Source organism: Helianthus annuus, chromosome 7 (genome assembly GCF_002127325.2).
Source record: "Helianthus annuus cultivar XRQ/B chromosome 7, HanXRQr2.0-SUNRISE, whole genome shotgun sequence".
NCBI classification, from domain to species: domain Eukaryota; kingdom Viridiplantae; phylum Streptophyta; class Magnoliopsida; order Asterales; family Asteraceae; genus Helianthus; species Helianthus annuus.
Window position 1 is genome coordinate 143,742,700 of NC_035439.2, and position 27,666 is coordinate 143,770,365.

Below are 27,666 nucleotides of genomic sequence, written 5' to 3' on the forward strand. Positions count from 1 at the left end.
AACAAGTTTTTTTTTTTGAAAGATAACTTTTATAAACACACCGGCCAGGCTAAAAACAGCACAGAACCGGAAAAAAACTACAGCATATACAAGGGGCTATTACACCAGTCATCCCAAACTAAATCCGAAAACCTGGACCTATTTTTGAGCCAAAAGAAACTAAGAGACTTGACCTCCCCAAAGATCTCTTCCTTGCTAGCGTTAATACCCGAGAAAATCTTAGCGTTCCTAGCTTTCCAGACACACCAACACGTCACAGTAACCAGCCCGACGATAATCTTTTTAACCTTCTTCTCGGCCGGGACATTGTCATACAGGTTCAGAATGTCACATATGTTGAAAGTGTTGTCTAGAAATAAATCTGGTAAGTTAATGCTAACCTTTCAAATATGTTGAAAGTGACCTTTTCTTGGGAAAATCGCTAGTGATGTATATATACTTGAGATCAATTGATTAAAAGTTGGAACTAAATTGGAGCTCATTTAATAAATGACTCCGGGCCCGAGCTCATATAGCTTTAATAGGCTTGCGAGCTAAATGACTTGTAAGGATACTTATAAAGATTACTAGGTTAGAACCCCGTGTATTACACGGGCTGAATAAATATAATTTTATATACTAAGTAATAAAAAAGTTAACATCTTTAAAAACTCGTACATTGTAAGATTGAATAAACACGTGTATTACATGGCTTAAATACAAATAATGTAACCAATTAACACACACAATTATCAATATGTTTTTGGAAAAAAAATGAACTTTGATATAATATTTTACTTTGTTTTTTTATTTATTATTAAGTTAGATGCTTGTGTATTACATAAACTTTATTTATTTATTTATTTATTAATAGATTAGAAATTTGTGTGTTATATGTGGTTGAATCGATTTAATATTAAATAGTTATTAATAAGCAGAAAATAAAAGAAAGAATTAAGAAAAGAAATATTAAATATATAAGAAATAAGCAAAAAAAAAGAAATAAAATAATTATATGGCAATAATCATTGAAATTAGTATTAATAAATAACCCGTTATATTAATCAATATAAACAATCTAAAAGAACACACAAAAATATATAGGAATAATATATGTCATGTAAATATGAGAGGAATTAAAAAAAAGCCGGTGGGGAATAATGAAAATCGAATGTATTAATATTTTATTTATATAATTTAAAGATAATTTTATGTGGAGTGAATAGATTATTTTTATATATCTTTGAATTTTAGTCTTATCATTTATTAATATCTATATATATATAATGAGTATTTTTAATTATAAAAAAATAAGTATTTATAATTAAGTAGGAGATAATTAAAGAAGGGATAATGAATATCTTTAATTATATAAAAATATGTATTTATAATTAAGTAGAGATAATTAAGGAGAAGAAAGAGGCGGGAAAACAATAAAATAGATAGCTTCAATGAATGCCACGTGTTCCCCATCGATTTACTTTATTATATGTATAGATTATTAATATAATCAACATGTAATTATATAAAAAATATTATATAAAAATATGCTGAAAATTATTAAATAACCTATAAATCAATTAGTTAAATAATACATAAATAATAAACGAGTTTGAACTTGAAAAGCTCTATTACATAAAGTTTTTATAGAAAAAAAAAGAGAAATCCACAAGGACTAATTAAATAAGTTTCAATCAAACAACAATTTATAAACTTACTTGATTAAGTCACAAACAAACAGCACTTAAGTCTACCGTATTTGTTATCCAAATGTCCAAACATACTATGGGAACCTCGAGTTTTAAAATATATTTATATAATATAAATAGATGTAGATGTTTAAAATAAAATAAAACAAAATCATACTACAAGACTTTTCAATGATAAAATCATCTTGTTTTTTTTTTCCATATATACATGAACATTAGACTTTTTCGTCACAAAAAGTTTCAAACCTTTTATTCTCTCATCTGGAATTTACGTGGCAACCAAAAATGGACCACCGAACCCACAGGCTGGCTGGCTGCCGTCTGCCGGTCACCACACGTTTTAAACAAGAAATAAAAGACAACCACCATCACCAATATTCTACCTACTGATATTATGGGTCACCTTTACGACACCACATGTGTTGCTAAATATCTTTTTAAATTTTAATACCTTTCACTAATTCACTTAGTTCTAATTATAAATAATAAAAAAAAAAACTAATTCAAAGCTGGTCCAAGAATGTACCTAAAAAGAAAAAAAAATCAACTTAGAAAAAGGGCGTAACTTGCGCTAAGTTTGGAATTAAGGAGTCATAAGTAACGGACAGAAACGTCATGAGCTAGATCATGTTAGACTCATATTGGTCCACTGGTCTAAGCGATGACGCCCCCCAAAATTTCTAGTTCGACCCCTGATTGTCCGGTCCGATTTCCAAAACAGTGATTATTTCCTTTTCATAGAAGACCGCTGATGATAGCTGTTGATTTCATTTAAGACGTAAAAATAGAATCCTTTTCATTTGATTTCTTCAACCATTGATAAGAACTCAAAAGTCAAGTTTCATTCAAGTAATTTTTTTTTTTTTTTTTTTTTTGCAAATTGTAATGTTGAAAATAAATATAAGTTACTAATATATAAGACGAATTTACATTGAGATAGTTGGTAAACGGGCAACAAGCTGCGCCGCTATCCCTTTTTGAATAGCAAAACTAAGTCTTTTAAAAACTACGTCCATAGATCCCAGGGTCATAACATTACTATGCATGACCCTTCGAACTCGACTAAGTAGGTCCACCTTTAGCGCTAGAAAACCAAAAGTATCAAAAGCAAATGGGATAAACACATGCTGGTTGTCAAGACACGCTTGTGAAATACACAAAACTTGTGAAACAGAACTTTCCAAAATCAAACAACTCTCATCTTCTTCTTCTATCTATGTACAACATCTACCATATATAACTATATATATGTATATATAAGGTATATATATTCTCATTCGAATTAGTTTACAAGACAGAAAAGACGACGAGCAAACGCTTACGCCGATTATGTTGCTTCGGTTGATAATATCTCAAGTTCTGCCCACCAAAGTGGTGATATTTTAGGTGTAGCTCCATCTTGTGCTATTCTTGTTATCTCTTTTAATCTAGAACACACCTCTCTCATTTTGGGACGTCTTATCGGGTCAGAACTAACACACGATCTTATCAAACTGCCGATCGCTTCCAGTTGATCTGCGTCGAAAGAATCTAAACTCGGGTCCACTAACTCGATCATGGGCTTTTCGCTTTTTAAATAGTCTATTACCCAATCATCCACTGCATCACCTCCAGCGTAAGGGATTTGACCCGTTATTATCTCGAATAATATAACACCGAAACTGTAAACATTGTTTTCAGGGGTGGGCTGCTCTGTGGTTGTGGTGTAGGAGTCATTGCATAGGCCGAAATCTGATATTTTGGCTGCGTAGTCTTCGGTTAAGTTAACCGATGGTGAGTTTAGGTTCTTGTGGGATATCGGTGGGGTTAGGTTGTGCATGTGATCAAGACAGTACACCATTCCCATTGCGATCCGCATTCTCATTCCCCAGTCTAAATGCTCTGATTCTTGTACTGCAAAGTTCAAAATTTATGCGTAAGTTTTATAAAAAAAAAAAAGTTTACGAATTAAAGCGGACAATTAAAATCATAAATACTCATATTTGAGGCTTGATTCAAGTTTTATATATAAAGTTTAGGGTAAATTTCATTTTACGTCCTTTCAGTTTAAGCAAATTTCAGGCGTTGTCATTTAACCAACGAAATTACAGCGGCTGTCATTTATGTTCCGTGTTCTTTACAGCAAATGTCCTTTATGTTTTAATTTTTTTTACAGCGGATGTCCTTTATTATTGTAATCTTTTGAGTAAATTACAAAAGTCGTCCTTTATGTATGTCACTTATTGCAAATTGTGTCCTTTGTCTTCAATAATTACAGAAAACGTACTCGATGTTTGCAAACCCTTGCAAGTTATGTCCTTTAGTCCTAACTTAGTTAATTTTTTGTGGTTAAATCTGACCAAATGGACCCCACATGAGGGTATTTTGGTCATTTTACTCTCATGTGGGGTCGATTTGGTCAGATTTAACCGCAAAAATACCCTCATGTGGGGTCCATTTGGTCAGATTTAACCACAGAAACTAAGTGAGTTAGGGGCTAAAGGACATAACTTGTAAGGGTTTGCAAACATCGAGTATGTTTTCTGTAATTATTGAAGACAAAGGACATAGTTTGCAATAAGTGACATACATAAAGGACGAATTTTGTAATTTACTCTTTTTTAGGGAGAAATGACACCGTCTGTAAAGAAATTAGAACATAAAGGACATCTGCTGCATTTTCGTTAGTTAAAGAACAATGCCTGAAAATTTTCTGAAATTTATAGGACGTAAAATGCAATTTACCCTAAAGTCTATAAGAAAGAAGATACTCACCATGTAAATGTTCATAGAGTGTTCCATTAGGAGCGTATTCAAACGCAATCATTCTAGTAAACGGCTCATCTTCCTCGCAGAATCCAAGAAGGTTGACGAAATTCTTATGGTTCACCTTTGATAACATGTCAATCTGAGATTATATCAAAACAAAAAGAATTAAGCAAACGCGAAACACATGAGCCAGATAAGGAACCAAAATTTGTTCCAAAAAGAGTTAATTACTGTTTTCGTCCCTGTGGTTTGTCAAAAATCACTATTTCAGTCCATTAGTTAAAAAATTACGATTTCAGTTCCTGTGGTTTCACTTTCGTAACCATTTCAGTCCCTATGGTTTCACTTTCGTAACCATTTCAATCCATTATTCTGTTAAGTACAGGGACTGAAATGGTTACGAAAGTGAAACCACATGGACTAAAATCGTAATTTTTAAACTAATGGACTGAAATAGTGATTTTTGACAAACCACAGGGACGAAAACAGTAATTAACTCTTCCAAAAAAGTAAAACAAAACATACATACCCTCTTTCTAAACTGGCTCTCAAGTTGCTTTGACCAATCTTTAGCTGAAGGTGTAGCCACAGAAGCAACCGCTATTTCAACCCCGCTTGATAATGTCCCTTTATATACAGTCCCGAACGTTGTTGAACCGATTACATTGCTGAAGTCTTCACACGCTGCCTCTAGTTCCGATCTCTTTAGCTTTGGAACCCCTGAAATTATGTTAATGTTCCGATAAGTTTAGTCTGTATACAACTAATTATACGTCCGTTTAATCTGATTAGCTAACATAAACGTCGTTAAGAAATGTTTACCCGTGACAAATGCTTTTTGTAATTGTCCACTTAGTCCTGTGGCCCAAGGTCTAACGGTCGCCACTTTGTTGCACCGCCATAGTACTAATGCTGCAAGGGCAACCAAAGCGAAAACGCCGATAACAACACCTATTATTAAAGGAATATGGTTATTTGAGCTTCCACTACTTGTAGCGGATGGTGGTGGAGGAAGGGAAGGTGTTGATGTAGTGGTTCCGGGAGGAGTGGGAGCCGACGGTTGATTTGGGATGGCTGACGGTGCAGGTGAAGGGGACGGTGTTGGTGATGGTGATGGTGACGGTGTTGGTGTTGGTGACGGTGATGGTGATGGTGTCAACTGAGATGGTACAGGAACGTTTATATTTTCTCCTGGGAATAGTTGTAGTAGTTTCCGGTGGGACTTGATTCCGGTTTGAGCAATGTTCCTGAAAAGCACTAGAGCAGCTATTGTCAAAATATTCAAGAAAAAAAAAAAAAGAAAAGAATCGAAAGTGTTCAATGGGTAGGGATCCTGTACATTAATCCAGAAGTGTGAAAAGTGTATTATAACACTATATATAACACCATATAAACACCGTATAACAATATGAAACACCATATAACACTATGTAACACTATATGACACTATATAACAATATATGACGCTATATAACAATATATAACACTATACATCTATCATAGACATGCTATCAGAAAAACTATAGTGTTATATTTGTTAAATAGTGTTATATGGTGTTATGTGGTGTTACATATTGTTATATGGTGTTTATATGGTGTTATATAGTGTTATATATAGTGTTATAATACACTTCTCACACTTCTGGATTAATGTACAGGATCCTCAATCAGTGTTCAATATCGCTTATTGAAAATATGATGCATACGCGAAGGATTAAAATCTACAAGTGTAACATCCCTAACAAAAGTACGAGGACATACCGCAGTCTTTGTTGGGCTTTAGGTAACAAGGTAAGTTGTTGAACTTCAGGAGAAATGCCATCAAGATTCTTCTTCTTCTTGTTGTTGTTGTCTAGTAATCTACATTTGTTTGAAAAAGAGATCGATACGCCTTAGATGATTGTAAATTATTGAAATCGTAAATAACAAGATGAACTTTGTTTATACTTACATAATCTTAGGGGGTTGACTATCTTCAAGGTCAAATGAAAGTTTATCATGATCATCAAAATTATTATACCTCAGATCCAACAACTTCAACTTCTTCAATTTTCTAATCTTGTTAGGGATCATACCGTAGAACGAATTGTTCCGCAGAATTCTGCATAGATTAAACTTTCATAAGCTTGAAACATAGAAACAAACTAGATATATCATATATCATATATGCAAAAATGAATGAATAAATATGTTGTTCATAGTCATACATAGACTTTATGTGAGCAAGATTTCCAAGCTCCGACGCAAGCGTTCCTCCAAGCCGCATATTTATTAAATTCCTGTGAATATAACATAAAGTTCGAATAACCATCGGTAACCTTTAGCTATTAAAAACAAGCTAGATCTTAGATGAAAGACTTACAAAGCTACAACGTGCCCGTTGGAGCATTCGACACCAAACCAAGAACAATGATTAGGCACTCCAAAATCATCCTTCCAATTCGACAAAGCCCCAAACGGATCATTCGCAACTCTATCTCTAAACCTTAACAAAGAAAAACCTACAATCATCAAACACACAATACACATCAATCATGTTATGTTCAAACCTTAAAATCATCAACACAAAAAAAAAAAAAAAAAAAAAAAAAAAAAAAAAAAAGACACACACACACACACACACAATACACATCAATCATGTTATGTTAAAACCTTAAAATCATCTAACAATAAATAAATAAATAAATAAATAAAACAAAGTATAATAATAATCAAGAAAACACAAAACATCAAAGCATAATATTCATACCTTCATCATTAACAGATAATCCAACACTCAAATCCAGACACAATAAGCAAACAATCAACGTCAAGATCATCAACCTATGCGTCTTTAATCTAACAAACTTCATCATGTATATACAAACACGAAGGCGAAACCCTTCGATTCAACTCAACTCAACTCGAGAACACACCTGCACAACTGAGTCGACTCAGTACAACTCGGAACCTCAATAACACAAATCAGAGAAACCAAAACCAAAACTCGAAACTCGAAACTCACACAATTGCGTAAAGATAAAGTTGTTTAAGAAAAAAAAAGGAATCAAATGGAATTACAGTTGTTCGTGAACTAATATGGACCGAATCAGCGTACATAATTAAAAAAAAGTTGATAAAAGTCTGAAAACGCGTTTTTATAACAAAATTGACTTCAAAAACAAGCTAGATAAAACACAGGAACATGTAGCGTACCGATTAACGTGATGATGAATACAAAAAAAAGAAAAAAAAAAGCTCCGGTGGATATTGTAAATGGATTATTGTTATTATCAATCTTGTGAAATTAGAGATGAATTAGAAATGAATATGTGGTGATTGACTAGAGTAGAATAGAAGTTAACGACGGAGTCATGGGTGGGGCCAAGGGGTAATGGATTCAATGTAGATGTCGTAATCAAGGAGGAGTATTTTGATAAGTGAAGTGTGTTTGTGTTTTGGCGGGTGGGGATTGGAAGTTGCCAAGAAGGTGAGATATAATGATATTGTGGGTAAGAATATTTGAATGTTTCTTTTTCAGAGTGCTAGTTATTACACTTATTTTGAATTTTTGGTTTTTTTTTTCTTTTTTTTTTTTTCAAATTAAGGATGATAATGTTTACTATTTTATTTTTTAATGTTGTTTTCGAAAAACTCGTTTATGTCTTAGAGGGTGTTTGGGGTTGAGTTTTAAAGGAGATTTTTAGATTATTGAGTTTTGAAATCGTAAATAATCAGTTTTGAGTGTTTGGGTAAAAAAATTAAAAAATTGATTATATTTGCGTTTAGAAAGTTACAAAACGCAGTTTTCCAAAAGCAACTTCCCACCTACTGAAACAAAACGCAGTTTTCCAAAAATTGATTATTTGCATTTAGAAAAGAATTTTCACTTGTTTATTTTTTTAAATATATATATTTGCCAAACACTCAAATAGTTGATTATCTGATTATTGTGATATCAAACAACATAATCAAATCCAAACACTATCTTTCAACATCACATTTTGTTACAGTTATTTATCTGATTCTAATTATTAAAAACGCATAATCTATTTTCAAAATTCAACCCAAACACCCCCTTAGTCTTTGTACTGATAAGATTTAGGAATGTATTCTTTTTGGTACCACTAAAATTAAAATGTTAACTATGAAAACAATATAATACACTTGTATATAGTTAGGGATGAGCTTGGTATTGGTATCGAAATTCGTCAAATATGGGTATCGATATCGTAAATGTTTGATACGGTACTGAAAACGTTTGTTATGGTACGACACTGGTTTTTGAAGGTACCGTATGGAACCGAAAGTACCAGTATCAAAAAGGCCAAAAAGTGGGTACTGGTTCAATACTGAAAAAAGTTAGGCACGAAAAGTTCGGTACCAGATACCAAATGCACATCCCTATAAATAGTAGATAAAGTATAGCTAGAGGTAATGAGAGAGAGCAATATAGACGGCGATATAGTTGTTTGGTGTAATACATTTAAAGTAATAGGTACAAATATATTATGTGATTCTTGCGGTTATCTAACATATTATTTGTGAGATAAACGTTTCTTATAAAAAATTTTCTTTAGGTTGTAAAGTTTTTTCCATAGTGCTTAACAAAGTTAATTTGTTAAAAGAAAAATAATCAATATAACAATAAAAGTTAAAGAGTAAATTTCAAAGTTCGTCCTTTATGTATGTCTAATATATCAAAGTATGTCCTTTATCTTTAATAACCTCAGAAAACATCCTTAATGTTTGAAAAACCAATCAGGTTATGTCCTTTACCCTAAACCTTGTTTGTTTTCCCAGTTAAATAAGGTCATGTGAGAAGCACATGAGGGTATATTGGTCTTTACCTTAATACTAGAAAAATAAAATTATAAAAAATTCAAATCTTCTTTCTTTTAACTATAAGCTTCATAATCTGCACATTATATCTTCAAAATTCAAACAAAACCCAGATCTTCAAAACACAAAGAAAAAAATATTCAAAACTTCAAAACCCAGATATTCAAAACTTCAAAACCCGGATATTCAAAACTTCAAAACCCAGATTATCATCAACATTATCATCAATAACCCATGAACAAAAAAACCCCCAATTTCTTACAACTCATCAAAATTAGGGCAACAAAGTGGTTTATTGAGATCTAACAATCCTACCACCACCACAACCTACCTGCCGCCACCACCGCCACCACGACCCACCTGTCGCCGCCATCACCGCCACCACGACCCACCTGTCGCCGCCATCACCACCGCCACCACGACCCACCCGTGTTGACTGTTTGACTGATGTTGACCCGACACCGAATCTGAACCGAAAATGAAACTGAGTCGGTTGGCTACTTTGACTGGACCCGAACCCAAACTGAAACTGGGTTGTAATGAATCTGAAAATAAATCCAAACAGAATCCGATTTTGAAGTGAAACTGGAACTTAACCGAAAAATACTCAAAACCCTTACCGGAATAGAGACGACCATGTTAACCCGGTGTCGACTGAACCCACGACTGCTGTGACTCGAGAGGGTCGCTGGAACCACCGCCGCCGTAGACGACGGCACCGGCTCCGCCGGTTCTCTCTCTCTTTCCTGCCTCCTCTTCTGCTCTCTCTCTCTCTCTCTCACTCTCTCTTGAATATGCCAGGTTGTGGTGGTGGTAGGATTGTTAGATAGAGAGAAGAAGGGGGTATGTTGATGTGCAGGTGATTGAAAGATAAGAAGATGATGGTGGAGTTTAGGGTTTTTATTAAGGTAAAGACCAATATACCCTCATGTGCTTCTCACATGACCTGATTTAACTGGGAAAACAAACAAGGTTTAGGGTAAATGACATAACCTGATTAGTTTTTCAAACATTAAGGATGTTTTCTGAGGTTATTAAAGATAAAGGACATACTTTGATATATTAGACATACATAAAGGACGAACTTTGAAATTTACTCAAAGTTAAATGCTTAAATATCTAAAAGATTAATGAATTGAGAATGTATCAAGGAAAGCCAATACTACTTTAGAATATAAAGTAAAAATATTAAAAGTTTAATACAATTTGATGAAAAACTAAGGCCAATAGAAATCTAATAGAACTTTAAGAGTAAGCATTATTAACGTTGGATTGGATTGTAGTATAATCCATTAATCACTATAAAGTTAATTCCGAAAATAAAACGAGTCTTTGGGAATAAAGTTAGAACTCTTAAGACAAAAATCATACTTCACAATATTTGAGGGACGGAAGTTGTAATTCACTCAAAAAGTTTTTATAATGTTGTGTGGTGTATAGGGCATGTTTGGATGGGCTTCTCAAAATGACTTATTAGCTTATTAGCTTATTGATAAGTCAATAAGCTATTTTTATGTTTGGATAATGGATAAGTCCTTTTTGAAATAGCTTAAAGCAAAGAAGGAAATTGAAGGTTTTGAAAAGCCAAGAATTCCTGAATTTTGGATCCAAAAGTGACTTTTCAAAAATGAAATTACCAATATAACCCTTCTTTACCCCCTTATATCTAAAAGCAGTGTTGTAAAAGTCGCTAGGCGGTCCCTAGTCGGCCGACTGGGGAGTTGGGAGTAATCGGAGTACTCGGAGAGTACTCGGGGAGTACGCGGACATGGTAAATATAAAGAAAATTAATTTTTATATATTATTTATGTGTTAAAATAAGCATAATTCATGTCAACTGGGAATAATTTAAAATGAAACATGTTTAAAGTTCAAATATTCTGAATACAAGTCCGACTAGTCTGAGTACAAGGCCGAGTAGTCCGAGTACAAGGCCGAGTAGGCCGATTTTGACCGAGTTTGACCGATTAAAAGTCAACAAACCACGTTAACCGCCTAGACTGACAAGGCCGACTAGGCTCCAACTAGGCCGACTAGGCTCCGACTAGGCCGACTAGGCGCCGACTAGGACCGAGTACTCCCGAGGCCGACTAGTTGAGACCGCCTAGGAGGAAGTCGCCAAGGTGGAGGTCCGAGGACCGAGTACTCGCCGAGTACTCGGCCGAGGAATCCGACTTTTGCAACACTGTCTAAAAGAATGCCCATTTTAGTCATTTTACATCAATAAGCTAATCCAAACACTTTTTTTTAAAACTCCTTTTCAAAAAGTCCTTTTCCCAAAAGTCCTTTTACCAAAAGTCCTTTTTACCTCTAATAAGCTTAGCCAAACATGCCCATAGTTGACACTTGGCACAAATACTATTCTTCAACCTTATCTCTCAAGTCTCAACAACTCTACATATGAATAGTTCAACACAAATTTTAGAGATTATTTTAACTGGTGATTTGGTATCGTACCGGTATTGTTATAATTTTTTTTATTGTAACAATACCGATTCTGATACCCAGAGACGGTCCTGACGATTCATTTGCTCCTGCAGAGTCAGAAAAAAATATGCATCTTATCCTTAGGCATTAACATATTAAAAAATGTAGATGTAGATTAATTTTTTTATACGACCATTAAAGTTGCAATTAACATAGAAAGTAGCAAAATTATGGTATTAGAAAGAATGAGTGTATGACATACCTTTAAATAGGGGTGAGCAAGTTTAGGTCCGGACCGAAAATAACCAAGAACCGAACCGAAAATGTACCCAACCCGACCCAAACCCAATTACCTGTGTATTTAGATCGGTTCCTATTTTTCATATAAAATCAGGTCGGGTCGGGTCGGTTCTCAGTTCTTTTCATGGTGAAACTCGACTTGGACCTATGGACCGGAATCGACCCTATATTTAGGGTAGTGAATCGGTTATGTATTTTATGTTTGATCGGTTCTCGGGTTGAGTCGGGTAGGGTCGGGTTTTTCCTTTTGCTCACCCCTACCTTTAAATGACCATTAAAGTTGCAATTAACATGGAAATTAGCAAAATCATGGTATTAGAATGGATGTATGATATACCGTAATAGGCTAATCGTTAACCAAGAATCAACCTATCATATATGTCACAACAAATCAAAAATCAACCTATCATATTTTTATATATTTTTCCACTTTGAACGGGTTAGATACAAAAGAAAATTGTTTAAATTTTACCAAATGATCATTCGCAACTATATATAACAAGGAATTTTTAAAATTTGTGTGCCCCGGAAAACAACGTGCCCTGGACGGACGCCCACATTACCCCTCATTAAAGACTCCTTAGAGACTCCACTGCCGATACTGAAAAAATTAACATGGACAACCCATAAAAACAAAATGTACAATATTGATAGTACACGGGTCAGATGTTACATTAATTACTCAAAAAGTTTTTATAATGTTGTGTGGTGTGTAGTTGACACTTGGCACACATACTTCCTTATCTCTCAAGTCTTAACTAATCTACACATGAATAGTTCAACGCTTTGGAGATATTATTTTAGTGTAGATTTGGTATTTTTAGTCTTAAAATTCCATTGTAAAACTAATGCATTCGGTATTATATATGTTTGATAGGTACTGTTTGTTATTTTATACGTTCAAATTTCAAACGTTGTTAAGTCTACATGATTTTACATGGCCAATAACATGTTAAGATTTTTTGAAATTTTTCTCTCTAAAATCGATTTAAAACTCACCTTATGTTCAAATTTCAAACGTTGTTAAGTCTACATGATTTTTAAGATTATATAAATCCTTGTCTATAACAACTTCATGTTATTGTTTTGTAAACAAAGGTTAAATTGAATGGTCAAGAAAAATTACATTTTTTTAACAATTCTACATGTCAACAATTTAATAGGTAAAACCGCAAGAAAATGATGACGTCAGGTGCACAAAATAACCGATTAATTAACCATAATCGGTTATTAACCTAAAGCATAACCAGTTAATAACCAGTTATTGATATTCAGTATAGAAACCAGTTATTAACCGGCAGACCGGTTAACCGAAAAATAAAAAAAAAACGGTTATTAACCGAAAATAATCGGTTAATTAACCGAACCGGTTAAAAAATAACCGGTGAAAGCATTAACCAGTTAAAGTCAAAAAGTTAAATTAATTGGTATAACCGATTAACCGTACCGGTTATTAAAATTAACCGATTTGTGCACCTATAGTTTGTTACCCATATGAAAACATTTGGTTGATTATATGATCACGTACCCTCTCGAATAACTGAATGACAAATATATATCTTAAGAAAAGATATATGTGTTTTACTCGTGACAACGATAAAACTCATAATAGCTAGTTTAATACGTTTAATCATGCTAATTTTTCAAATACATTGTATGCTGAATATAATTAAAAAGTAAAGAGTTAACTGTCATTTACATCCTTGTGGCTTGTTCACTTTTGCTATTTCAGGCCAAATTTTAAAATTACACCGTTTTCCTCCCTAACATTTTGAAAACGTGCCATTTCAGTTCAAAAAAATAACCACAATTAAAAAATTCAGTTAGCTTTGGGGTAACCACAGTCAAAATTGCAGCTGGCCCGGATCGAACCCGTGACCAGCTGCTTAGAGACAAACAAATTTTACCCCTAAGCTAATTGAATTTTTTAACTGTGGTTATTTTTTGGACTGAAATGACACGTTTTTAAAATGTCAAGGAAGAAAATTGTGCAATTTTGAAATTTAACCTGAAATGACTAAAGTAAACAACGTAAACTCAAAAGTAAATGTTTAAACTTAAACTCATAATAACTAGTTAAGACGTTTAGTCAATGCCAATTTACTAAATACATTGTATGTTGAATATAATCCGAAAGTTAATGTTTAAACTTAAATCCACATGGAGAAAACGTAAGAAACCAAGAAACTAAAAAGATGTATGGAGCCGAAAAAATGAAACTTGCTTAGACTATAATCAAGTAAACACAATAAAATGAAACTTGCTTAGACTATAATCAAGTAAACACAATACAAGTATGGCACATGATTTTACTTAAACAATTTGGAAATTATACATGACAAATTCTAAAATCAAACGTTGTCTATGTCTAGTGAATTATTATTAGACTTTTTATTTCTACTAGTAATTATAGATTAACCCTCTCGGTGTTTAAATAAGGAGAGCGTAACATTTAGCCGTTCAAAAAAAATTATAAGATTAACCCGGCATGTTACTGATGTATCAAAACAAACGAACCTTTTGTACATGTAAAATCAGTGCGGTGTTTTGATCTATAAACAATATTTTCTATGATTTTTGGGCTTGAATAAACAACTAATGATAAAATTTTATTACATCAAGTAGATATGGAAGATTTTTTTTAACTCATCATGTTTTATGCCTTAGATTTTAACTTACTTTTTGCATTGTTAAATCTTGAAATTTATATGACGATGATTAGAAAAGTTCTTTAACTTATTAAATTAAAAGAAATTGACCATAAATTCTGACTACTAACTATTTAAGTCTGTTTCTTCATGTCTTATATACTAACGAACCGAAGAAACACGAATAAGATCTTATTTGTTAAGAAATATGTGTTTATGAACATTTACCGAACGAGATTTTGTGTTTGTGTTCGTTTGTTAAGGAAATGAACTTGTTCGTGTTCGTTTGTGTTTGTTTGTTAATTTTAAACAACGAACAAAAACAAACGTTGACGAACACAAATAAGCACAAAGTAATGTTGATGAACACAAATGGAAACAAATAAACACAAACAAGCGTTAATGAAATGAATATATAATACACCAACACTTATCAAATATATAATTTGTCGGTATTTTGAAGTACTTTAATAAAATATAAAAACTAAAAACATTATTGAACTATCGAACACGTTACTGAATGTTCACAAACATAAATGAACGAATGCGGCCCCTGTTTATGTTCGTTCATTTAACTAAACAAACGAAATTTCATGTTCGTGTTTGTTTGTTTAATAAACAAACGAACACAAACGAATTTCCCGCCGAATAGTTTACGAACTATTCATCGACGTTTGATTCATTTGCAGCCCTACTCAAGTGTAGAGAACATGTGTCTCACGGGTTAGATAATAACTTTTGCTTTTTTATTTAAAAAAATAAACTTTTTTTTAATAAAGGACACTAGATTATTATTAAAAGGACTGATATCATAAAAAAAAAAAAACCAAAATGCTTTCTTATTTTTTGCAAAATATTCTTATACTAGTCTCTAAACGTGTAAAAATATGAAAAAAATCACTAAACCTAATTTTGTTATATCAAGGTTCATAAGCCTATCTAGAATGCACGTTCTTGTAAAAATGTAATTAAAATTTAGAGTTAAATGCCATTTTAGTTTCTATGGTTTATGTCATACTCCGATTTCCACGTGTTTCATCGGTGGGCCCGGTGGGGGATTACCGTAACGTAGTTGCCAACAATATAGTCAAACCACAATATTTAAATGCACAGCGGAAGCATAAAAATAGATTATATTTCAACCATCGATTGTAATATCCAAGTATCACGAATAGTCGAAATAAATCCACAGGGGATCAAAATAGAAATATAAATATTGTTCAACAGATATGGCATCCCAAGCTTGCGAGACTCTAACGATGCTTAAGGAGTGGCCAGCCTATTTCGTGTAAATCCTGCATTTAATCTTTTGGGGAAAATACGTCAGTTTACACTGGTAAATACATTCAACTGACACTTTTGTAAAATGTTTAATAAAATTGATTTGAATGCACAAGGCACAAACTCTTTATAACTTGGGATAATTTATCAATTAAATCTTGTAAGAGAATTACATGTTCACTATGCGTTCGGTCGCCAGGGTCGTGCCGGGTTTAAGGTTAATTGACACACCACATAGCATAAAACCGTGGCGGTAAAACCAACGGTTATACCTTTATAATTATGGACACATTGTCGGGTGCACGCCTACACCCGCGTGTCAAGGTCGTGGCCATTTCGTAAAATGCTGCCAAGGATATCCGGGACATGGTCATTAAGCTCCCAAAGGCGTAAAGCCAACAAAACCAATTTTTAAACGGGTCACATTGATAATACCCAACTACTAATGAGTTGGGGTCAATTGCCCGACCAAGCGGTATTTTAAATACCGTAACCCAAGCCCATATAACGGAAAATAAGTTAAAAGTATTTACCTGAGCAAGTAATAACCTCAATCAAACAAATGCAAGTATCTTTTACTGGTCTCCTATTCTGGAACGAAGGTTTAAACAACCTATTAGAATCCTAACGGGTCTTTAATTTAGCCTTAGCTTAGACCGGTCAGTTTCAAAGGTTAATTACGGTTTAATCGCGTGAAAGGCGAAAACCGGGAATGGAATGTGGTTTGGGCCCAACAAGTTTGAAGACTTGTTTTATATGGGCAAAATAACCACACTCTGGATTTTGAAGTGAAAACGATAAGGTTTGACCCGTTTCGGCTAGTTTATGTAAACTAGTTACATAAACCGAACCGTGCGCGCAAAAGGCGTAACGGGTAACCGTAAGAGTCCTACACAGGTTTTCTAAATTAATATGCTCTAAAGAGGTTGTGGTATCAGTAGGATACCTTCCATAATGCCCGTAATGAGTTTAAATCCAATATACGCCCTGAAGGGGTATTTCGGTCTTTTTAAAGATTATAAAAGAGATTTCCGAGTTCTACAAGGAATCTGAGTTTTCCAAACAGTTTATAAAGTCCAAAATGCTCTATTCATTATTTGAAATCAGTAGCAACTGGAATCGGGTCAAAATACCATGTAGAACTCAAGTTATGTCCGAAAAGGGTATATTCGGTATTTACCGAATCGATGCCATAACCGCAGGTTATGTGCAGGTTAAAAATAATTAAAAATCTTTAAAAATCTCAAAATATTATTTTACATCAGCGTGTAAAAGGTTTGGTGTCGAAATTTGGGTTTAGATAGGCTTTACGCTAAATGGGCCGTTTTAATTACTAAAGTTTCCGTAATTGCGTTATTTAGCATAACTCCTATTCTAGACCTCGGATTGTCGTGAATTTTTAGGGACATGTTTAGAAATCAGTAACTAAGGTTATTGTCCTTTCACATATCCGAAATTCTCGTTTTAAAGTAAAAAGGGCGTTATGGTCAACTTTTGAGCTTTTAACGGAAATGTGCAAAAGACTCGGACAAACGATGAACCGGTCACGGAGGGTTAAACCATCATGTAACCTGGTCCTAAGAGAGTCCTAAGGCATATCTAAATCATACCGTAACGGGTCAGAACTGAAGTCAAAGCAAAAGTCAAAGTTTTGCGACTTTCGGTTCCGAACCGGGTCAAAACAGTAAATGGTCGGATCAAACAAGCTTAGACTAGTTTATATACTTATTATCATGTTATATGAGTGTTAGAACAGGTTACACGTCATCTACATTACTGATTATGCATGAAATCGCAATTTAGCATTCTGTTGACTTTTTCTAAGCAAGTTTGACTCGACATTTGGACTAGTTAGAGTGGGAATCAGATGGTGCCCTTTTAAGGGTTTAAAGCCCACATAATTACCAACATATAACTACCTTTGATTCGGCTAATCACTGGACCATTTGTGATTAACCGTTAAGTCAACCGTTAATTACGACGGTTTGACTTTTAAGCTATAACTAAGCAAAAACTTAACTAAGAAAGGTTAAGGGTGCTTACCAAAGTCCTATGCACGACTAGGGATGGCTTGGTTCTGCTTTGAAGCTCCAGAAGTCTTCACAAATGCAGATTGAAGGTGTGAAGACAATGTTGCACATGAAGGCCTTTATATAGTGTTCATAAGGCACTAGATTGTTGACAACCAAGTCTACACCAAATCATTGATCATCAACAAGTGTCCCTAAGGGCCCTAAAGCACGTAGGGGGCGCCCATGCTGCAACATTAATGGATCTAAGTCGGTTAGAGTGGAAAAGGCAGGCGTGGAGCAAAAAAATTCGACCAGATAGGCTTAGGCGTGACGCGAAGGACCCCCCCTTGGACCTCGCGTCGCGCGACCCCTTTCTGCACCAAATCTTCAATTTTTGATTTTTGCGATTTGATCCTTGGCTCTTCAAACTTTGATTGGCCATCATTTTCTTGCAGATTGAGCCCTCCAAATTGACGTTTAGGGGCTCCAAGACATATACCCATTTTGTTAAGTCCCCGGTTAACTTTATTGTTACTCGAAAAGTCCGAACTTTCAACGTTGACGCTTTAATCCCTCACATACGAATTTGATCACAACTTGCTCATACGATAACGAAACTTTATGAAATTTTTGTCAAGTATTCTAGTGAGCATAATTAACCGTTACAAAGCCCCGGGTTTGTCAAAAGGTCACTCAGAGGTATAACTTAAATATGTTGACACATTTGACCCCTGTAGTTTGTAATTTCTCACTTTCTTCCACATTTCGTTCCGTATGATCCATGATTCATTCGTTCGAAGGTACGAGCATCATTTAGGGTTAATGTACAATATATTTATCCGTCGTTGACATTTTGAACCCTCGGATTCACATACTTTCAATGTTTGTCAACTTTAGTCCTTATTTAGTATCTATATCCACGTGTAAACTTATGACACGTGTCAATACATTATAGGACGCAAAATTTCGAGGTGTTACAGTTTAGGTCATTTTGTCAGTTTAGTCTAAAAGTTCCATTTTTTGTTTGTGGGTTCAAAAAGATTTCACCGTTGCCATTTTAGTCCACTGAATTAACTTCATCCATTTTTTCTGTTAACAAAAAGGGGCATTCAGTTATTTTATATGTAATTCTGTAAATTAGAAGGGCAATTCAGCCATATAAAATGACCGAATTGCCCTTCTCATTAACAGAAATAATGGATAAAGTTAACCCAGTGGCAACGATGAAACCTTTTTAAACCCACATAAGAAAAATGAAATCTTTGAATTAAACTGTCAAAATGACCCAAATCATCTAGACTAAAATGAAATTTAACTCAAAATTTTATATATAACTTGTTCCCCCTTATATGATCAAATTTTGATAAAGTGATTCCATTTTTATGGAAAAGAAAATTTCCACCAGCTTATTTTGACAAGTTTAATGGATAACAAAACATTACATATCAGGGGAGACGGAGGTTTAATTTTTGTTTGGGTCATTTTTGAGAGATATTTGGGTGAAGTGACGAATCGATGCTTTAATTCCGGGTTCGAACCTGACGAAGGGCGAAAGTTTATAGATTCTATCCGGTTCCCGCGCATCAGGGGGTATGGTCTCATGACATTCGATGACTCGACCTTGGACATAGTCTTGAGCAGGATGAGTTTACACCTGAGATTTTTTGCCGTTAAAAAAAACGTGTATTATAACAATTTACTATATATAAATTTTAATCTGCTTAACGACTATGCATTATAGCAACAAATTACATTGATACCAAACAAATTTTCTGTCTACCATGAGATCATAATAGCGTCTTTAATAAATTTATGTCGATTTAATTTAGAGAAAACTTATGGAAGAACCACATGTTCCATTTCTCATACGTAACAATTACTTTGACGGCCAATGAGCTAGTGGTGGAGTGGTAAGGGAGATATCTTATGTTCCAAGTGACCCAAGTTCAATTCCTGCCCCTAGCATTTAGTTTCTGCGGCACCTGGTGATGATGGGAGACTAGGCGAGTAGGCGGCGATCGCTAGTTCGATCCTTGAACTGAGCGGGTTTTACCTCACCGCACTGTTGTGCCTTCGGGCGAGTGTTCACGGGCTTCGACCCTAGGTGAGGGTTTTCCCCGGTTCGGAAGGCGAGTGTATCCCGATGTGGTGAATTTCGTCAGTAGCCCATTTGGAGGATTCGTTTGCCGTTCAAAAAAAACAATTACTTTTACGTACATTGTGACTTCTTGTCTCGTCCATTGCAAACAATTTAGCAACCCAATGACCCATCAATTGAATTATTAGATCCATACAATCGTATCGTTATCATATATATGTTCAAGAATTGGAATTTCTTGGAAAGTTGAGCTCAATCACACATGTTCTTACTTTTGATTTATGGGTAATTAAATTCAATTATTAATCACCCATTTGAAAGGTCTACAATAACATATAACAATGCATGATGAATATATTGCTCTTGTTAATTGAGAATGAAATATGGATTCTTATCTTGTGACCACCTAGAGCACTTGCGGTTCGAGTTATGTGATGTCTAAACACGAGATTGATAATAATAATAATAAACCCTTAACCCAAAACTAACTCGTCTTTTACCAAAAACCTGATCCTAAACTCACATAAAAAATAGACTTTGAAATGTCAATTAGTCAACCGTATTTCCAACAATTATATTATTTTAATAATTTCAAACAACTTCAACATGTTATTTATTATTTTTTTAGATTCTGTAATATATTTATATATTCGATTTTGATGCAGCTAAAGAGGTTCAGCCGTTCAGGCAATCAGGCAAATCTCAACTTATACCATGCCTGTGAGAATTTCATATCTGTTGTCTCATTATCATCTCAAATGTTTAAATGATTAATCCAAAGGCTTCATGATACATTCACACATTCTTTACTTTCTTATGTGCATTATCTCAAAGTATACACCACATACACACATTATCAAAACTAAACAAATATATACATTCAAAAACGAAACCAAATAAGCCATCCGGAAAACACATCTTTCTGTGTTGCGTTGGAGACACGGCAATGTGGTCTCGCTACACATACTTATGCCATAAAAATCTTACTTTGGCACATCCAAGGCCACAATTATCACACTAGACTACATAGCCAAGTATTTTTTCCATGGAAAATTTGCATTATTTGGTTGCAATGGACACATGCCTACGTAGATTTCATTGACGTAGTCAATGTCATGCATGCCACATAAAATCAATTTGTGCCCTGCTAGAAAGGACACATTTATGTGATTTAGACCCACATAACATTGTAGATTTTTGTGAAAATTTTGTTTGGTGTTATGTTATCATTAACTCACAATCGTGTGCTACATGTATCAACCAATACAACTATACAAGTCACTTTGTTTTCTAGATTAGAACCTTTACTAACCATTCAATCAATTCACTCCAAGTACTCACTAAGCAAATTTATAGTGGGTTAATCTAAATTTTTTAGCAGTTTGATGCGAATTAGCTAACCAACTCATAATTAAGAGTCGTTGAATTCTATTATTTTTGTATCGTTCTTATGATGTTCTAGTCGAGTAGTCGGTATAGTGAAGTTAAAATTGGTTGGAACGAGTGGTTGAACTTTGAAGAATCCGCTTTTATTCATGTAATTTGTTTGTTTTTTCTCTCCGGGCTAGTGTTTTGCTAGCCAGGAGTGTTGTTTAATAAAGTGCCTTAAAAAGATCAAATATTATGTATAGATATGAACTCACACTACTTGCACAACTCCATGTAATTCAAACTCGGTACGTTACTAATTAGAGTATATGTAAATTTCAACCTATTAATTCAAATTGCACAATATATACCAAGTACACACTTTCTAATTACAATTATTTTTCATGCCCAAGAGGATTGTTCTCAGATAGCTAAAAGTGGAAACATACATGCTTTCACTTTCAGCTATATGAAAACAAGTCTTTGCATAAGAGATATAAATGTTTTCGGAGCAACCTTAACTTACACGTTTAAGCAAACGCTAGAATATGTTTTTAACAAAGAATCTATCATTAGGACAAGACAAGACATTTATCCTTTCACCATAACCTTATCATGGCAAGGCTATGTGCTATGGTTTAAGTGAGAGTAAAGGGGGTTGTATCCCCCTTTAGGGGGAGTGGTGTTCCCCTCCATCCCTGACCTCCACATCAGATTTTTATCCCGAAATAACTCAAATTCTTCTTTATTTTGCATGATGAACAAAACCTCTGTCCCCTGCATACCGATCCCCTTCAAGGGACGTGATGTTCCCCTTGATTCCCCAACTCCACATCAGCATTCTTGTAACACCATCCCCAACCCATCATACATAGCCTAACACTACTCCGCCATGATGTATCTTGCGATGAAGGATATGTAACCGGATATAAGTAGATAACGAAGTAGTATAAAAAGATTATAGATTTACTGATTTACAACACTAGTAAAAAATCAAAATAATCTTCTAGACACTGTATAAAAATCAAAATAATCTTCTAGACACTGTATTATTGTTATTAACATATTTTGATTAGTTAAATAATCAAAACCCAAAAGTTATTGTTATATTAGGCAATAAAACAAAAAAAATATTGTTCTATAATTTGATTTTAAAAAACTCATTGGTATATTCACATCAAGTGACATTTTAAAACTCTGTAAACAACACGTAAAAGAATAAAACATTAATCAAAAGTCAAAAACCTACAACAAGCTATATCATTGCTTGATCATTAGATTTGAGAGAAATGGGGTCAAACATTCATGGTTGGCACTACTATTTATAGAATAAAAATTTATACCACGGCTTTATACTAATTATATATATTAAGCTCATTAAGTCTTGCCACCTTCTAAATCGATATCTATCGTTAGATCTTGCTGAGATGAAATCTGAGCCGTTTAAACTCACAAAAATAACCGCTCTTGTGGTGGTTCCAAGAGGTTATGGTTGGTTTTTGTTGGTGGTGGTTACCTCCACATTTTACTGCCCACTATCTCCATAACTCAACCACCTAAAATATCACCTTTAACCGTTTTGAGTATTTATATATTCTTATGTTCCCCTTAAATATAACTGTTTTTTAGAATAATCCTAACCATTCAAAGTCCTCAATATTAAATCTCACCACTTCAAATTCACTAAAATCTTCTAGATGGGGAGGTTTTTTTTACGGTTTTCTTTTTCTTCAATCTCTCCCCACGTCTTCTCCAAACCTTTTAAAAAAAAAAAACAGAATTTGTGTCATCTCTCCTCCGTCGTCCTCACTTATCCTTATCACCCTCACCACTCCCGCTCATAACAATGATCGACTCCCTCCACCTTAGTCCTCACCAATCCTTACGCACTCACTCTTCTATTTCTCTCTCATCTTCATCTATCTACGCTTACGGATTGCAAAACAAGGAACAAGCAAAGCTATGAGTTTTCTTTCAAACAGAGTTTGGAGTATATACGTCGGATTTCTGCTATGGTGCGAACGGTTATTGATTGTTTCAACTCCATTTTTTAGGTACATAATAATATATCCCAGTTTTTCTTATTTAGAAATTCAATGTATTCTATTATCTTCTTAGGTTTTGCTTTTGTAGAGGGTTTTTTTTTGTTAATTTGTTTTTTTTTTTTTTATTTTGTTTCAATTTGGTGTAATGATTTACACTATTTCAGTCCATCTGTTACAAATTTTGTTTTTGTTTAAATTAGGAGTTAATAGTTTTTTTTAAGTAATATAATTGTCTACATATATTCAGGTTGATTGTCCCACTGTTCAGTTTAATATGTATGATGTTTCTTAGATAACATTCTTGCCTTATTGTATAATGATCTGGCCTGCAGGAAGTAGGGTTGAGCAGAACAAGGTTGGTACCGTGAGAACCATGGAACCAAACACTGAGTACCGCATAGACACAACAGGTTACGGGCTGTTAAACTTGACCTGCATTTTTTAAGTGACAAACATGGGTTACGGGTTGTTACGCGGGATTGTAAGAATATATGTAACATGTGTTACGCATCCTAGTGTAACACAAAAAACTTTTTGAACATAATTTGTGAAAGCTAACCGTGAATAAACTGTCTTCGTGTGTGATGGAAAAAAACCGTTATACCGTCTTCTGACACTTGGTTTGAAATGTAGCAAAAAAAAACTTGCCCTTGAGAATTTCCTTTCGGACGACATGAAAAACGGAATGAGAATAAAAAGTGAAAGCATGTTGTTCAATGGGCAGATGCTTTTGCCATTGTAAACGATACGATGGAAGAAGATTTGAATTCAGCAACTCTCTTGCGATAACGCTGGCTGTCAATTTGTGCCTCATAACATAGCATAAATTGAACCAGTGTATTGGCGCTGGTTGAGTTAACTTTAAAAGCTGCATTTGAACTTTCAAATCGTGAAGTCGTCTTCATCAAACAACACATGGGGATGTCCCTAAAGTACGCAGGAACCCAATGTTCCCAGATTTCGTACATCTCGTTGAGCCATTGGGTGTCTTGTAATGAATTTTTGTCGAGCAATGCTGCCCATCGGGCTTCAAAGGTAGAAGGCTTTATGTAAACATTCCAAACCAGCCGGTGAATGCAAGCCCTTACATCGATGTTTTGCAACAGGTCACTAACGTGAGCGAGGGTGTATTGATTTTTATTATAATTTTTAAGTACTTTTTACTCTTTTATCAAGCTTTAAATTTATAAAACACGATATAACACTATCACTCTCTACAACACGCTAGGGCAAGTGCACCCATCGTTGGTGTAGTATAGTGATGGTAAGATACCGAGGTCGTCTAAGGACACAAGAGCTTTTAATACCGGATTATCGTCAACGTCTAATCGACCCAAATTTTGAGAAAAAGTTTTTTAACAAGTAAAAATAAAGAAATAAACTAAAGTAATAAAAGAAACAAATAAACAAGAGAGAATTACTTGCTTCCGACTCATCTTTTATGCATCCTTTGATGATTTCCGCACCTTGGGTTTTTAAGAGATTATCTTAGTTATAGTGGCATGTTCCTCTTTTAGAGACAACGCTACCCTCAGCCATATTGGTCTGATTAAGCAGAGATACAGTCCCGTAAGGCCGGAATATTGAAAGATAATTAAATAAGTTATTAATGCAAAATGTGACGTGCCCCTCTTTTGGAGGCAACGGTACCCTCGGCCATATTGGTCTGAGTCAGCAGGGATACAGTCCCGCAAGACCAGTTTAAAGTTTTATAGTAGTTTATTTATAAGTGATTCAAGCCGTTCTTACTTTCCTCGATTTGATGTTATCTGTCTCAAAAGAAGTCCTAATAAGCTTAAATCAAGTCCTCGCAGGATCTATACACTGAACGAGGCAAGAACTTTACCTAAACCACCCTTCCAGGCAGTTAACGTGCTTTATATATACTGTAAAGACATGAATGAGTGAATCAACGAAACTTGAAAAGATGATAGGATCAAATTCACTTTTAATATAAAAAACTACTTATTGAAGTCATTAACAAACCCAATTAAAAAGTTACCAAGAGATTGAAAATCAAAAGTAAACAGATCTACATAAGAAATATCATCAAATTAAGTACAAAAAATGAGTTTGAAACCCTAACCTCATGAATGAAATTCAACAGAATTAACAGATTTAAACTAAATTCAAACCTAAACAAACTCATTTATGAAATTGTAACAAAACCTGATCTACAAACACGAAATTTCATCAACAAATTTGTGAATCTAAATGTACTAACATCTAAACAAACAGATCTACATAGGAAATATCATCAAATTAAGTACGAAAATGGTTGTTAATGTCAGGCCGGTTCAGATGAACAACCCGTTTCTACAGTAGGCCAGCCGATTCGGCTGGATAATCAACATGAAGTTATGGTAGTCCACGTGCCGCAGCATCGTCCTCCTCTTCCTCCGGCACCGTGCCTCTTTCTCTTTCTAACTTCTGCCAACTCTTTCTCTTAAATCGTTTTCTCAGCTTGAATATATTAGGGACTTGAAAATGGTAGAAGCCAAGTGGTTTTTCCAAGCAAATAGTTTTTAAAAACTAGATTTAGAATGAATAATTTGTTCTGACATACTTTTTGACTTTACTCCACCATTAAAATTAATTTTAAAGTACAAAAGGTAAATAAATTGAAGGCTAAATTGCACTTTTCGTCCTTTATGTTTCATGGTTTCTACAGGCGTTGTCCTTTAAGTTTAAAAATTGCACTCTATGTCCTTTATGTTTGCAACCTATAACGGGCGATGTCCTTTCTCATAAACCCAGTTATCTTTTAATGGTAAAACCCCTTGTCTCTCTCAACTTCAAACATGGGGGACCTTTTATGTAAAAAAGTGAAACATTTAAAAACAAAACAAAAATCGTACTGTTCTTCTGTAATTCGTCTTTCACTTAATCTGATTTCCCTAATCAGATTTTTCTTATAATTCTGATCGTTTCTAATTCCTTTAATCAGATTCTTTTACGGTTTAATTCCCTTTATCGAATATGGTTTTAACGGAAAACTTCAGTTTCGTTTTGAATTATGGATCCACTGATCTTCGGAATATTGAACGTCTTGTTTGTTCTTGAAATCAAAATCTTTCTGTATGTTTTGTTGTTTCGAATCAGCATGCTTAAACAAATTAAACTTTTGTTTCCAATTTGTATTCTTCGAACTGTTTTGATTCGAAACAGAGATTCAAGAAAATATCTATGATTTGATTTCACACAATGATTCTTGTGTATTCGATTTGTAAAAGTTAAGGGATTGAGATTTTAGAACTGTTAATCGTGATTCTATAGTCCACTGTTTGATTTTTTGTTTCGCCCGGAATCCTTCACTAGAAAACGGTTTGTCCGATTCTGATCTTCTAGAACGGTTATGGGTTCTTTAATTGATTCTCCTTTGATCAATTGATAGGGGCAGTAATCTTTTACTCGACAATAACGTCTTGTGTTATTGTTTCGATTCCGATTTTTTTGTCTCTGTTATAATCACAAAACAGGGGCATTGTTTTCTTCTTATTTCTTAATCGAATCACTGGTATTTTGGTTCTTCATGAACGAAGACAAAGTTCCGGGTTCGGCGAAATTGGTAGTGCTTACCGGATTACCATCGAAGTAACGAGATACATGCTGAAACTTTGTTGTTAAGTTGTTATAAGATGGAGATGATGTTTATCGCGAAAGAAACGGACCGAAAAAGCGTAGAAATGGGGTTCCGGAGTTGCCGGAATCCGGCGAAATTGCCGGCCGGAAATGGGGTTCCGGAGTTGCCGGAATCCGGCGAAATTGCCGGCCGGATAAATGTAGAAGATGGCGGTTGATGCTTTTGTTTTGTTTTTGAATGTTTCACTTTTTTACATAAAAGGTCCCTCATGTCTGAAGTTGAGAGAGACAAGGGGTTTTAACATTAAAAGATAACTGGGTTTATGAGAAAGGACACCGCCCGTTATAGGTTGCAAACATAAAGGACATAGAGTGTAATTTTTAAACTTAAAGGACAGCGTCTGCAGAAACCCTAAAACATAAAGGACGAAAAGTGCAATTTAGCCTAAACTGAATTTGTGTGGATAAGAATAGGCCAAGGTAAATAAATATTTTTATAATATTTATAACGTAATCCGGGTCTTAAATCCGGTCGGACCGGTCTGATCTTTAACCCCTTAAGGCGACGAGGTCGACCTCCGGTCCGGTGCTGAAAACATTGTTCATAATTTTCAAATATATAAATAACAATAAATAACAGGATAGAAA

General features: G+C 34.4%; 1 protein-coding gene and 2 long non-coding RNA genes across 5 annotated transcripts; 1 reads left to right on the plus strand and 2 right to left on the minus strand.

The window, feature by feature from the left end:
- Nucleotides 1–2,787: 2,787 nt before the first annotated feature.
- On the minus strand, nucleotides 2,788–8,002 carry LOC110868989 (inactive receptor-like serine/threonine-protein kinase At2g40270). Of its 3 annotated transcripts, none has more exons than XM_022118272.2 (10): nucleotides 7,632–8,002; nucleotides 7,186–7,351; nucleotides 6,799–6,937; nucleotides 6,644–6,715; nucleotides 6,388–6,537; nucleotides 6,198–6,296; nucleotides 5,259–5,683; nucleotides 4,966–5,156; nucleotides 4,443–4,575; nucleotides 2,788–3,581 (listed from the first exon to the last, which is right to left on the minus strand). In XM_022118272.2, exons 2-10 carry the CDS (start codon nucleotides 7,289–7,291, stop codon nucleotides 3,016–3,018), a joined length of 1,881 nt encoding a protein of 626 aa, XP_021973964.1. In that variant the 5' UTR covers nucleotides 7,292–7,351; nucleotides 7,632–8,002; the 3' UTR covers nucleotides 2,788–3,015. The 3 variants fall into 3 exon arrangements, with proteins under 3 accessions (XP_021973964.1, XP_035831284.1, XP_021973965.1); XM_035975391.1 differs by having other exon boundaries at nucleotides 7,186–7,359; nucleotides 7,632–7,877; XM_022118273.2 differs by having other exon boundaries at nucleotides 7,497–7,877.
- Nucleotides 8,003–9,442: 1,440 nt separating this feature from the next.
- On the minus strand, nucleotides 9,443–10,191 carry LOC110867433. The gene is made up of 2 exons (XR_002551598.2): nucleotides 9,878–10,191; nucleotides 9,443–9,802 (listed from the first exon to the last, which is right to left on the minus strand). It is a non-coding gene; the product is annotated as an uncharacterized LOC110867433 (long non-coding RNA).
- A 12,946-nt stretch (nucleotides 10,192–23,137) lies between these two features.
- LOC110867432 lies at nucleotides 23,138–24,117 on the plus strand. Its single transcript, XR_002551597.2, has 2 exons — nucleotides 23,138–23,445; nucleotides 23,769–24,117. It is a non-coding gene; the product is annotated as an uncharacterized LOC110867432 (long non-coding RNA).
- The last annotated feature ends 3,549 nt before the right edge of the window (nucleotides 24,118–27,666 follow it).

Bases quoted from the DNA above. Each gene is read 5' to 3' on its own strand.
- LOC110868989 (XM_022118272.2), bottom strand. From the start codon at position 7,291: ATGATGAAGTTTGTTAGATTAAAGACGCATAGGTTGATGATCTTGACG. The intron at 6,716-6,798 runs GTAAGTCTTTCA...TTATATTCACAG, and splicing joins AACGGGCACGTTGTAGCTTT to GAATTTAATAAATATGCGGC. The intron at 6,538-6,643 runs GTATGACTATGA...TAATCTATGCAG, and splicing joins CTTGCTCACATAAAGTCTAT to AATTCTGCGGAACAATTCGT.